The following is a 12,653-nucleotide window of genomic DNA, read 5'->3' as shown; positions in this document are numbered from 1 at the left end:
CGTATATGCACGTGTGTGTGCGCGTGTACAACCCAGAAACATGTTGCTCGCGAGCGGTATAGAAACTAGGGGAGTCGCAGCAGAAGGCACAAAAGATAAGTTCAGAAATCAATTATTAAAGGCTCTTTACGGGCCCCCTGCAATGTCCCCAGGCGTGTGTGTGTGTGTGTGTGTGCGTGTGCGTGCTTGTGTTTATGTTTAAGCCTCTCCCTGGGAAATTTGTGGAATCGCTGATTTGCTGAGCTATAAAAAACGAGTGAAATATTTCGCCTTGGTTTATCAAAAGCGGTAGCTGTAGGAACATATATTATTTTTGTGTTACTCCCAAGTATTCTTACATTTCTAAACACGGCAACAATGAAATGAAGTAAACAAATGGTAGTTTTCTGGTTGGACGGTCAGATTTGAGGAAACAACCAACGGGAGCGAGAGATTTGCCCTTTCTGTGATTGTTGGTTTTGGTTTCTCTCTGGTCAGTAAGTTTGCTGTCATATCACTTCGCTCATGCCATATGTCAGTGTTTACCAAAAAAAAAAAAAAAAATATGGTGTCACAAAGTTTAGGAGGAGGTAGGAGTCAGCCCATGCTGTTTGCTGACAACATGTAATGCAATTTTTTTTCAAAACGAAGCAAACTGATTATAAAAAAAAGCTTCAAGCCTGCAGATGGTGAATAAGCCTCGGTGGCTTCTGCTCAACCAAAGATTCAATCCTTCTGGTTCACCTGACAGAGAAAGGAACTATATAATATAAACAACACAAACCTCAGTCTCGAGTCCTGAGTTTCTCTCAGCCTCTCTCTGTTTTTTTTGTTTTTTTTTTCTTCTTCCACAGCCTCCTCTTTCTCTCCCTCCTGCAGCTCTGAGCAGAGCAACTCCTGGCAGAGATTCAGCAGAGTAGCTGCGGGAATGCATGGAGAGGAGAAGAGACGAGGGCTCAGGATTTAGCCCGTGGAGAAGCTGAATAGGCGAGAAAAGGGAGAGACACGAGCAGAAGCAGTGAGCTGGGGGATGTAAAAGACTGAGAGAGAGAAAGAGGCTGTCAGAACCATCACTCTGGTTCTTGTTTTTCCAACGAGCCAACTGTGTTTCGGTGTATTGCGATGCCAAGATGAAATCCGATTCTGCAGGTCGCAGCCGATGACAAAAGGAACATTTCGAATGGAATTGAGAGGGAGCCTAGTTTTCCTTTCCAAAGACGATAACGTTCATCTGATTGACGCCATCAGAGATTAATTCATCTTACTGCATGTTTAATGCCGATAACATGGTACTGTCAGCTCAGCCGCCAGAATAAATGTTAGCTAAGTATGTTTCTGCACAACTTACGCTGGATTTTCTATTTCTGTCTTATCACAATGCTTCCGTTACGCCCCAGTTAGGTTTAGGCACAAGAACTAGCCGGTTTTAAACAGAAAAAAGAAAAAAAATATTTGCAGCTTTCTTAAAAACACCCGTTTTGATGCAACACCCCTGATGACCTTCAGCGTATCCATGGGTGTGACTCCAACTGTGGTCGGCGGTTTGGCTGCCGTGTTGGCTGTAATAACCGAACATTATATTCTTCATACAGTTAGTATTCATGCCTGAGCTGTTGTGTTGGATTGCAAGTGATTTGAGAGGTGTAGCTAATAAAGTGGTATCCTAAAAAGGGCATCCAGTGGTATTTTCCATCGTCAAATCCTGTACTTTTATTCCTTCTTGTGAAGGATCAGGAGGACCAGCGTTAGTGTTAGTGAAGAAGGATCAAACCACATCCAAGTGTTGTTTGCCTCTGTTGCTTTGGGTAATCTAATTATAATGGGAAGCTTACGCAATGACGTGCTAAAATGTTTGTTGTGAGCAGTCAGTGAGGACAGAGTTTCTAACCACAGGCCTTCTGTTTGCATATCCAAAGTGGATATAAAACATAATTGTAGTCATAAGTGTAAGAAAAGTACGTCCTTGCTTTACCTCAAAATATCAGCTGCAACATCAGTGGCAGTTTACATCTGTGATACAAGACAACACATCAAATAGCAATATGTTGCGGCGGTGGGTACCCTTGTTCTTTAAAAAGAAGCGGAAGCAGTACAAACACCTGCACGAAAAAAAGTCTCCCAGATGGTGTGAATGAGGACAGTGATTACTTATTTAGAAGATGGGCAGAGTACGAGAGAGCAGAGCGAGAGAGGGAGAGAAAATAGGAAATGAGATAAGCAAGTCAAGAAAGAAAAAAAAAAACAGAACCGAAGCAAGAAAAAGAAGACAAAAATAAAACAGATACAAGAGAGAAAACACAAGTTATGAAAGCAGACAGAGAGCGAGATGCACAGCGTGACTCTCTCATGCGTTCGAGCAGATTTCCAGTTTTCATTCAAGCTGTTATATTTATTTTTTTTTTCACTCTTGATCTCTCCGTCTCTCACAGACTTGTTGTCCCTGTAAATCTAACGTTTCACTTCATTATCAAGTATCTCTCGTTTGCCAACCACGAGAATCCATCACAGCACAGACCAGGAGGAGGAGCAAAAAAGAAAAAAAATAGAGGAGAAAGGAAAGCAAATGAGAAGTGATTGTTTTTTAACTCTCCCCGACTTCGCTCTTTATTAGGCTGGCATGGCAGACAGAGGGTTTATACTGCTAATATATGTGCCGCACAGTCCTCCACAGCTTGCTCCGCTCTCATTCTTGTTTAAACATGAACAATGCAGAACAAAGACGATGAGAAAAACTGCGGAAGATAATCTTTTGTTGATGTCTGCGGGATTCTATTTGCACATGTCATTTACCCCCCGTTTCTTTCTGGGATTGTGAAGACAGAATCGTCTGTTTTCATCAGCAAAAAAACAAACCAGAAGCTATATTAAAAAAAATCCCTGACATGACTTGACAAGATGATTACAATTTGAATGGGATTTCTGGGACTCTGCAGGCATCTTCAAACTTCTTTTATTTGAAGTTTCTCTCCCAAGTTGAGGCACAAATACGTGAAATACTGCAAAGACGTCCCTTCAACTTTAGCACACTATGTTGAGTGTTATAAATGGTTATCATCTCACAAGTGAGGAAATTAAAGCATGTAAAGTTAATTTCTTGCAAATTGACTCAGGTTTATTAAAAGGGAAATGCTCGCTGAGAATCATTTTAGTTTTTAGTGCTGTTAACCACAAACCAGCCACAACAAAAATGACACACACCACAGACACATACTAAGTTTCAGTTTAGGCACTCTAGCTGTAAAAGTTTAGGAACCTTCGGCCTGCATGAAACACATCAAAGTTCCCAGTATGAGTAGTAATTGTGTTATTGTTGTCATTTCAATAATCACATCAAAATGACTGACCCAAGACATTGTGGCCATTATCAGTTGGCTCTTTATTTCTCGTATACATCTAAACTTTGCTGGTTCTATGAGCTCCTCCTTCCACGACCGGACATCTGCGTGAACATAAATAACACAGTCATTTATTTGGCAACCAAAACAGTCAAACACCTCACAGGAACTACACTTCCTGCAAGTGTGGTGCTCCACATCATAGCCACACATGCAGGTAACAACGTCCTGCCCGTGTGTTCTGTCATACAATGTTTAACTCGGCTGCCAGAAGCCATTGAAGTTAAGCTACTTAGGAAAAGCAAGAATGGAACGATGGGAGAAGAGAGGGAGAAAGAGGGCAAAAGGAGGACAGGGATGAAATGAGCTTTTAGACAGAATAGGCAGACAGGACGCGAGGAGGAGACGGAGGAGGAGAAGGAGAGACAGACATGAGAGAAATAGGGCGGAGAGAAGGCGGAAAGGTGAGGATGAGTGGAGAGATTTGGAAGGGTGGAGTGAAAAGAGGAGAAGAAAGAGAGAGAGAGGTAGATGGAGGGAACAGTGTTATACCAGAAGTGTGTCAAACGGTATGGAGATGAGAGAGAGATGAAGAGGGGAGATGGGAGAGGATGGATTTGGTTGAAGGAGATGTGTGTCGGGGGGGTTTGAAGGCTGGAGGGATTTATGGATGGATGGATCAAGTCCTGCGGATCGCTCTCAGAAGCCACATGGCCGAATGAATCTCCTGCTGCACCTGGACGAGCGGGATAAACATGCTAATAACGTAGACCCCATAAAATGATGAGTCCACTCTGCCCTCAGCGCCTGAACCATTAAGTAGGAGGAGGGCGAGGATGGAGGGACTGGGGAGGTGCAAACAAGAATGGGAAGAAGATGGAAGAAGCAGGGAGGAAATGACAGAGATGGAAAAAGAGAATAAATAAGATGATGGGCAGAGGTGAGAGCAGAGAGAAGGGTTTTATGATGAAACGAGCAGAGACTGGAGACAGATGAGAATAAGAGGGGAGAAAAGGTTTGGGGAGGAGTGAGGTGATATCTGAGAGAGGAGACATATGGTCCTACTGCTCTCATTCTGCAAGCCAGGTGTCTACGACACACACACACACACACCTGACACTATAGGGGGGTATTAATATCCTTGAGGACATATAAGACAGATGGTATAGCTCCACGTTAATCCCTCTGTGCCCTCCAAAACTGACCCTGACTCAGATAGTAAACATGGTGGCAGCCGGCCAGGACTTCTCTGCTCCGAAGAGGCGAACATAAAAAGCCAGCGGTGATCAAAAGTCCACCACAGCCAACTAAATGATCTGCTTTTTGTCTCCCTCCCCCTCACAGGTGTGTATCCAATGTCTGTATCAGAGGACAAAGTGCCAGGAGAGGAGGTGGGCCGCCTCAAGGCCAAAGACCCCGACCTCGGAGACAACGGACTGGTGAACTACCGCTTAGTCGACGGCGATGGGATGAACATGTTTGAGCTGAGCACCGACTCCGAGACCAGAGAGGCTGTCATCAAACTGAAGAAGGTAAAAGAAATGAAAGAAAAGACACTCGTGGACCTAAAAACCTGCTGACTCGACAAGAGGAAAAGGCTCTGATCTGGCTCCACTTTGTCACTCAGCAGGTCATGAATAATGTTTATGGCTGAAAATGTAGCTATGACAGCAGCGAGAGGGTGAATACAAACGGCAAAGTTGCAGCCGCACGCTTTAAGGAGCTGAAGGTTAATACAGAGCTTCGTAAAGCCGAGGGGAGCTGGAATAAACACCACTTAAACACCGATACACTGTAATTAAGAAATCTCACTTTATAGCCCTCATGTTTATTTAACAATACATATTTCCAACAGCAGAACAGCTGACCATCTCCAGTTTAGGGAGGGATTGAGAGAGGAATGACTTTGGGAGGTCAAAGCTAGTCAAAGCTGTTGGAAGGCGTTCGTACTGTAGACGCAGTTACAGTAAGTTTTTCCACATAAAAATCTTTATGCTACGAAGCCGAGAGGAAAAACCGACGATTTAATGATTCATTTATAGAAAGTGGTTCCCAGTGACAACTCAAGATTTCCATTTACACTGGGAAGGGAGAAGGCAACATTAGGATAGAGTCCAGTTGTTGTTCACCCACTCGTGAAAATCCAGCACACAGAACATTTGATTAGTAAAGATAAGACTTTATTGATCCCCGAGGGGGGAAGCTCACAATCTTCGTAGCATTTTATGGTCAGGACCGTTGGTCAAAAGTGCTTGTTTGCTGATAGCGGGCTACTCGAACGGCGAGCGCTGATGGAAACAAATGCGTCACTGACCATTATTTTTCAATATAAACAGCGCAGAAATGGAGTTGAGCCTGCACTTTTCCTTCCGACGCAGCAAGTTAAGTGCAGCCTCAGTCAGCCCACATTTCAGCCGCCGTCTTGAGATTTGTGTCTTAATGCTGCGCGCCATAATAGAAGAAAAAGAAAAAGGGTGATTGACAAAAGAAAAAGAAGCAAGATGGAGCAATAAGGCAGGTGGGTGGAAGTGAAGGCGGGGAGGCGGCGCTGTGTTCGTTTTCCCCTGACGACCGGCGCAGGTTCTTATTATGTTTGATACGAACGCTGGCCGGCCAAGGGAGGCATGAAAGTTAATGCACTCTCGCTCACAAAACCACGGACGAGAGCTCATCTTCTGCACTGTGACTGTACCCACACGTGCACACACACGCACACACACACACACAACATAACTATAGCTTTCAGTGATCCAGCTCAGCGCACACAATTACTTTTTCTCACTCTTTCTGTCGCTGCCTCTCTGTGACTGTCTAACACACACACACACTCAGTCCCTTATTCTCTGATATACACACATTCAAGTCCCTCCGTCTCAAAACACACACAGTGGTCTGTCAAATACACTCGCACACGCGCGCACACACACATTATTGTACTGTATGTGTGGCTGCAGGTCAGGATTATGAGCTGGATCTTCCAGTGAGCTGCGGTCGCCTGCTTTTCCCCGCCGGGGCGTCCGACCTCAGAGTCTCTCAGTCACAAAATAATGGCATTTTGTAGTTGAGCTGTCAGTGTGGTGTGTGAGGTAAAAGGACAATGAAATGAACACCAAATCAGTCTGCTAAAAGGTGGTTTTATTCTCCTCTTGTGGAAAGTTATCCTGAGAATTAATAGAGGTCATTTTGTAGAGCGTTTTGTAGGTTCGTCAGACATTCAGTCTCACAAAAGGGGGGGAGCTCCAAACCATATCCTTATTTGGTTGAAATCTTGGCAGTCAGATCTGTAATTATTATGCATGTGCTTTAAAACTATGATGGCATCAGTGGCGAGCTGCGTTTTCCCGTCCAGACAGCAGTGACGTTGCTCAAAAGAGCAGCCAGCCTTAACCCACTGCTTGTTTTCACTGATGCGGTGGGAAAATCTTCTGTCTGAATCAATCGATACAAGTCTGTTTCATGCCTTTTTTCTCAACCGGCTGCATGAGCGATTCCTTTGGAGCTCAGTGCTGGAGCTTGGCATTAAGACTGGCAGGGTTAGGGGGGCTCTCTTCCCACTGGTGTCACCAGCAGAGAGCAGGGAAATGAGTGAATAATAACAATGAGTAATGTTCTCTCTCCTCGCTCAAAAAAATACAATTTGTGTGTCCTGGAGGGAGGCAGTTAACCCAGAGAGCAGGCGTCTGTGCGGTTTTTACTGGGCAGTAATCAGCTGGGAATTTTGTAAATTTGCAATTGTGGGAAGTGTCGAAACACACAGAAGGCCGCGACTAGACAAAAGCACAAGGGAACAGTTAAAAATGTGTAGTTTTCAAATGATTATCCTCCAAAAGAATATGTCTCTGACTTAGTGTGCTGCAGAGCCAAACAGGGCAGCCCAATCAAAGTAATGAGAGGAACTGTGTGTGTGTGTGTGTGTGTGTGTGTGTGTGGCTTTCAACCCACCTAAAGGCAGGAAAGTTTGCTTGAGAAGTATTAAATGTGTGGGTGAACCTCATACGCTCAAACTCAATAAAACGCAATCTAGACGGGACCATTGATCTCACTGTAAAAAAAAAAAAGTCTGGCACAATAAACACACAGGCTGAATGAAGCCACATGTCAACACTTAAGTCGTTTTTTTTGGAAGGCGGTGACAGCAAGAGCTGTAAAACCTCAGTTAATTTAATGAAAAGTGTTGCCCTCTTAAGATCAATTCAATGTAATTAAACTGTTTGAAGTCGTGTCGACCCAAAACTCGGAGTCAACGGTTACAAAACGTGTCATCGTGAGTTCAAGTGTTGGATCAAGTAGATGTTCTTTATCGTCCCCGAGAGGCTCTTTGGTTTGCAAACAGTAGTCAACACGACTAATACAGAATGGAATAGAGAAAATAGATAAATACATATAATTAATGTCATAATAAAGTTGCAATGAGCTATGAAAACACTACGAGATCATCAGACTTTTTGTGAAACTAGGCCTATAACTTGTTTCAGAGCCCGACAGCTGAGCTCAGTACATTCAGAACAAACTTTGTTAAAATATCTCCATCGAGGAGGTTAATGTTCTCACCCCTGTTTGTTTGTTTGTTTGTTCGTCTGTTGGATTGTCAGCAGGATTTCCCACAAAACTCGGATTGACGACGGGTCATTAACTGGAATTATGTCTCGCTTTCTTTAACATTGCAAGGATACAGCGTTTTCCCTAATTACTCCATGAATAATACATGAGTCTTGATGAAGAAAAACAAAAATCCATTATTGGATCTGGTGAGCTTAAATCATGGCGAAGCAGCGATGGGGTGGTTTTAAATGTAGAGTCGTACAGTTTGATATTAGATGAGGCTTGATTCAATTTAAAGGCCACTGTGGGGCATTGGTGGATGTTTGTGTACGTGTTGAGGCAAGCACACACATGTAGCGTCTAGGCAATGAAAAACACAACCAGACATGGCGGCAAAACTGTGTAATTACAATCTCCCGTGACGCAGATTGGCCCAAAGACTTTGTTTTCCCCATGAGCTAACATCGTGAAAGAAGCGTCTGTCAGAAGCCGGATACATCGTTGAGCATGAAGTCAGATTCTGATCAATCTTTTAGTCGTTTTTATACTGGGCAGCAAGCCGATAATGTGGTTGTCCTTTTCGCAGCTAGGTCCACAGATTTAGACAGAAGGCAGTAAATTGGGGGTCTGTTTTGGTCCGCCCACTTGCCGCCTCGAAGGGAACACTTTTCTACCTCCACTGCTATATAAATCCAAGCCGGCAACTGCACGAGATGGGCAGAGGTTTCGACGACGTGCACTGTTGTGCGACCCACAAGGAGAGAGTTTTAAAACCAGGAAACAGCTGATCACAGCAGTCAGTCCGTCTCCTCGGTCTCTGTAGCTGTCCTGTTGTCCAATTGTTGTTGTTCCAGCAAGCCGCTATATTCAAATTAAAAGCCCCCCGCCAAGAACCCAGTTCTAAACTCCAATGGGTTCAATGTAAAGCTCTTATTTTGAAGACAAATTCGACCCGCTTCACTCTTCACGCCCAACTTCGTGCTTCACATCAGGTCACATGGTTATGCCCACCCCAGTGGCAGCTTTTTGGAAAGAAGGAATATTACACCTCCCTTTTAGATAGACAAGGCGGCACATTGCAGCCGTTACCTCGGAGCTTTTGATTTGTGTTAGTGGAGGTCTAAACTGGAAGCGGCTCCCAGAAGCGATGCTGAAGATCCTGGGGAAGCTGAACTGTTTTTTGGCTTCATGCGCCACTGAGCAGCTTTCCTCCAATGCTACATCCAGATTCCCCCTTATTTAATAGATCCATGTGAGTAAGGGGTACTGCCTAATGCCAGGAGCTATCAAACAACAATCCCTCTTCATAAACGCCCGTGTCTGCTGGAATAATAGCCTTAATAGCCTAAAGCTGATTTGAAGAGTGTGCCTCCGTGTGTGTGTGAGAGAGAGATGCTCACACCATGCAACAGCACTTCATGGATGTTTATGTTTGTATGTGCGTCTGATTTATTGTGTTTTCATGCCTCTCGGGGGAAATCAACATCTTTTGCCACACAATTAAAAAAGACCAAACACTTACTACACTACACACACAAAACGCATGTGAAGACTCGCACCTGAAGACACTTTCAAATCAGCCTTCGGGAGTGGCCTCCACTAATCTCTATTCTCTCGCTCCCCTTCTCACAAACACACACACACACACACACGGGGATGAGCTTTAATCAGCTATTCTCTTTCAACTGTGTCCTGACGAAAGCAGTCCACAGAATATTAAGGAGCTGTGTGTGTGTGAGTGTGGGAGTGTGTTCAGGAGAAAAGAGAGGGAAGGCGTTATTGTGAATATTATTACCGCACGCTGATTACATGAAGACAGAGAGAATGAGGAGAGAATGGGTCTACTGACTGAGAGACGGAGGGGACAGGATGCGAGTGAGGACGACGGAGACGGAGCGAGCGTGACAAAACAAAAAAAAAAAAGGAGGAAATGAAAGAACTGGGTCACATCAATCCTTTTAGCATCGTACCCATCGTCAACACGTTCAACACCTACACAGACACCACCGAGTCGGAAGCTGCTGCGAATCAGCGTGGAGCGATCCATCGAAAGGGGGCACGTCCCTCCAGCGTTGAGTCGTTTGTCAGCAGCGTCACATGAAAACAGTTCTGAATCTGATAGACTAAAAGAGCTTCTGGGAGCTTCTGGGAGCTTCTGGGAGCTTCTGGGAGCTGTCTTCAGAGGCGTTACATGCAGATGATGGGGACCGGCCACCATGTTTGATCACTCACAACAAAAGGAAAACAATAATGGAAGACCCTTTTCCCTGAAAGAGACATCGACATCACGCAAAGGTTTAAATCTTCCCCTATGAATTGAGACCCTTCTGGACCCTCGTACACCATCAGTGTTTATGCAAACAGACGCAACCGGAAATTTCCAAAATGCTGTGGCAATCCCCGGTGTTATCATAATGCTATTTGCCACTTATCTGATGGAGATGGAAACCGCACGGACGCTCGCTTTCATTCAGGACTTTCTATCATCAATCAAGTCATCAGATGAATAAGAGCAAAAGGTTGCACCTGGCAACAAGACATTGGTCAAATTGGGAATTGAAAGCCATCAGAAGGGGGTGAAATGCAACTTCAAAATGCTGGACTGTCATTCATAAACCAGCACAGCCATGTAACATTAGCTAGCTAGTTGTTTGGCTTCCGAAAAGGCCCCTAATACATTGAAATGATGAGTTCTCACAACCCCTCAGCTTGAAGTGTGCCTCTGAAAAAGCTCCGTTTCAAAGGTCACGTAGTTCTAACACTTCGCCCAACCCTCCTCTGTTAACAAGGGTCAGGACATCCTACCCTGAGGCATAAATACAGTAAACAGAGGGGCAGGGCTGCTGGAAGTGTCACAGAGCAAGGAGTGATTAAACCATAGTCTTATCAATCAGCAGCAACCATCCATAATATTTGGAATCAGTAGTTGGGTAACTATTCTAATCACTGGTAACCCCCGGTGTGTCAAACTCAAAAATCCAAATCAGCTTCACTGTGAATGATCTTACAACACTTCACACGAGGCTTACGAGCCCTCGCTCCTCCCGAAGGGATTTCATTAAGTGATGATAGCGTGGAGATGAAAACATCAAGCTCGCTCTTGGGACTTTGCCAGCTCAACATCTCCATACTGGCTGGAAAAATAGTGGTGAAGGGGAAAAAAGGGGGGTTATTATCAGGGTTTATAATACAGCACTGATACCCAGAAGTACATTTTTTGTTTTTTTGTTTTTTTTTTCACCGTGATTATGCCGACGACGGAGCCGGAGCGGATGAGTGCAAGTCGCAGCCAAGTGCTGTTGGCAACGCACGAATCCTCATAATCATAGCAGAGAGGATCTCTTGGGTATTATAGCTTTTTATACAATGTCTGCCAACACATTTGTTGACTTGCAGGTTTCTGCTGCAGTAGTATACACTCAGGTCAGGAGGGAGGGGAGGATCAGTTAGATGTACGCACCGTCTAGCTGAGGGTCATCTCTTTGTGACTGCTGTGCCTTTCATTTATTTTTATTTTTTTTTCATGGCTGATAGAAATGTGAGAGAAATGTGTGATGTTTTTCAGTTCGGGCATCGAATGACTTACCTCAAAGCGCACGCTCAATTCAGTCGATTTCATATCAAGGCTATTAAAAAGTCAGTGGGTTTCCTACCAATACTGAGTAAAGTGAATTGAAAGCTCAATACGAGAGAATTGAATCTCAGGTTTGTCCTTTGGCCTACTTCAGGGATTTTACAATGTATTCCTAATTCATCCGTCTCCGATTATAAAAGTGTAATAAAAAAAAAACCAAAACAATAGACTTATAAAATAAAAAGCCAGATTGTAGTTCCTCTCAATTTCATCTCCCACCTTGTGAGCCAAAAGCATTTTCTGCTCCCTTTTATCATGCGGTGTCCCAAACTCCCAAACCTAATCCCGGCTCATTAAAAAACAGACCAGTATTGTTTTCATTGGATGATGAAAACGGCCCAACAGAAACAACCGAAAATGATTCATTCATGATTCATTGTGGTCCCAAAATACTCTTATTGTATCATGTAATATCGTGCAATACAAATTATCTTGAGGTAAAAAGTCAGCATTCGGGCTACTCCTGATCCTTTTGCTGTGTAATAGTGGTGGCAACAGTCTGACTTTCAATACGTGTGGTATTACGGCTACTCTCATCCATGTAGCAACAGCTCCCCCTATCAGACAACCAGGATACAACACCAGACACTTCCTCAAAGCCGGTGTCTGCAGTGGATAACCTGTATAGAGCTCTTCAGATATCATTACACTGCAGAATGTGTGTTTGCTGCTAATATCAAATAAAATGGGGATGCATGATGATTTGAAATAAACTGATTTCACCGACCTCTCTCCTCTCTCTCTTTTACAGATGGTGGACTTTGAGACTAAACGGTCGTACACTTTGAAGGTGGAGGGATCCAACCCCCATGTTGACCCTCAGTTCCTCGCATGGGGGCCTTATAAGGACGAAGCCACGATAAAGGTAAACATGTAAAATATGTCTGTCAGACGTAAGAGTGTGTTTGAGTATGTTAGACATGCACAATATGGATTTTTTTAAACTTCATTTGCTTCTCAAGGCTGTTACCAATAAGATCATCCATAACTTCACATACAGGAAGTTACTAACCTCTAATTGAGGGTAAGAAAGGCGAGCCAAGATAGATTAAAGACACCATAGTTCTCCACACCGACTTCTGCTTCTTCTTCTGCTTCTTCTTCTTCTTCTTCTTCCACCAGTAAATAAAAAAAGAAGATGATGAATCACAAGCCAGCTGAGT

At 44.0% G+C, this 12,653-nt stretch overlaps 1 protein-coding gene and 2 long non-coding RNA genes across 4 annotated transcripts in view; 1 reads left to right on the top strand and 2 right to left on the bottom strand.

Annotated features, from left to right (window-relative positions):
• Window positions 1-12,653, bottom strand: part of LOC119033570 — a 112,985-nt gene that overhangs the window by 11,804 nt on the left and 88,528 nt on the right. The window lies entirely within an intron of this gene.
• cdh11 (cadherin 11, type 2, OB-cadherin (osteoblast)) overlaps window positions 1-12,653 on the top strand; it is a 92,983-nt gene that overhangs the window by 69,572 nt on the left and 10,758 nt on the right. For both annotated transcript variants that reach the window (XM_037123860.1, XM_037123861.1), the window contains exons 8-9: window positions 4,659-4,846; window positions 12,242-12,355. In XM_037123860.1, the coding sequence (XP_036979755.1) occupies window positions 4,659-4,846; window positions 12,242-12,355 (302 nt within the window). The remainder of the gene's footprint in view (window positions 1-4,658; window positions 4,847-12,241; window positions 12,356-12,653) is intronic.
• On the bottom strand, window positions 3,354-12,603 carry LOC119033573. Its single transcript, XR_005079301.1, has 3 exons — window positions 12,503-12,603; window positions 12,218-12,329; window positions 3,354-3,418 (listed from the first exon to the last, which is right to left on the bottom strand). It is a non-coding gene; the product is annotated as an uncharacterized LOC119033573 (long non-coding RNA).

The sequence above is a fragment of the Acanthopagrus latus genome, chromosome 15 (genome assembly GCF_904848185.1).
Source record: "Acanthopagrus latus isolate v.2019 chromosome 15, fAcaLat1.1, whole genome shotgun sequence".
NCBI classification, from domain to species: Eukaryota; Metazoa; Chordata; class Actinopteri; order Spariformes; family Sparidae; genus Acanthopagrus; species Acanthopagrus latus.
Note: the sequence above shows the minus strand (reverse complement) of the source record. Positions and strands in the feature narration are given on the sequence as shown.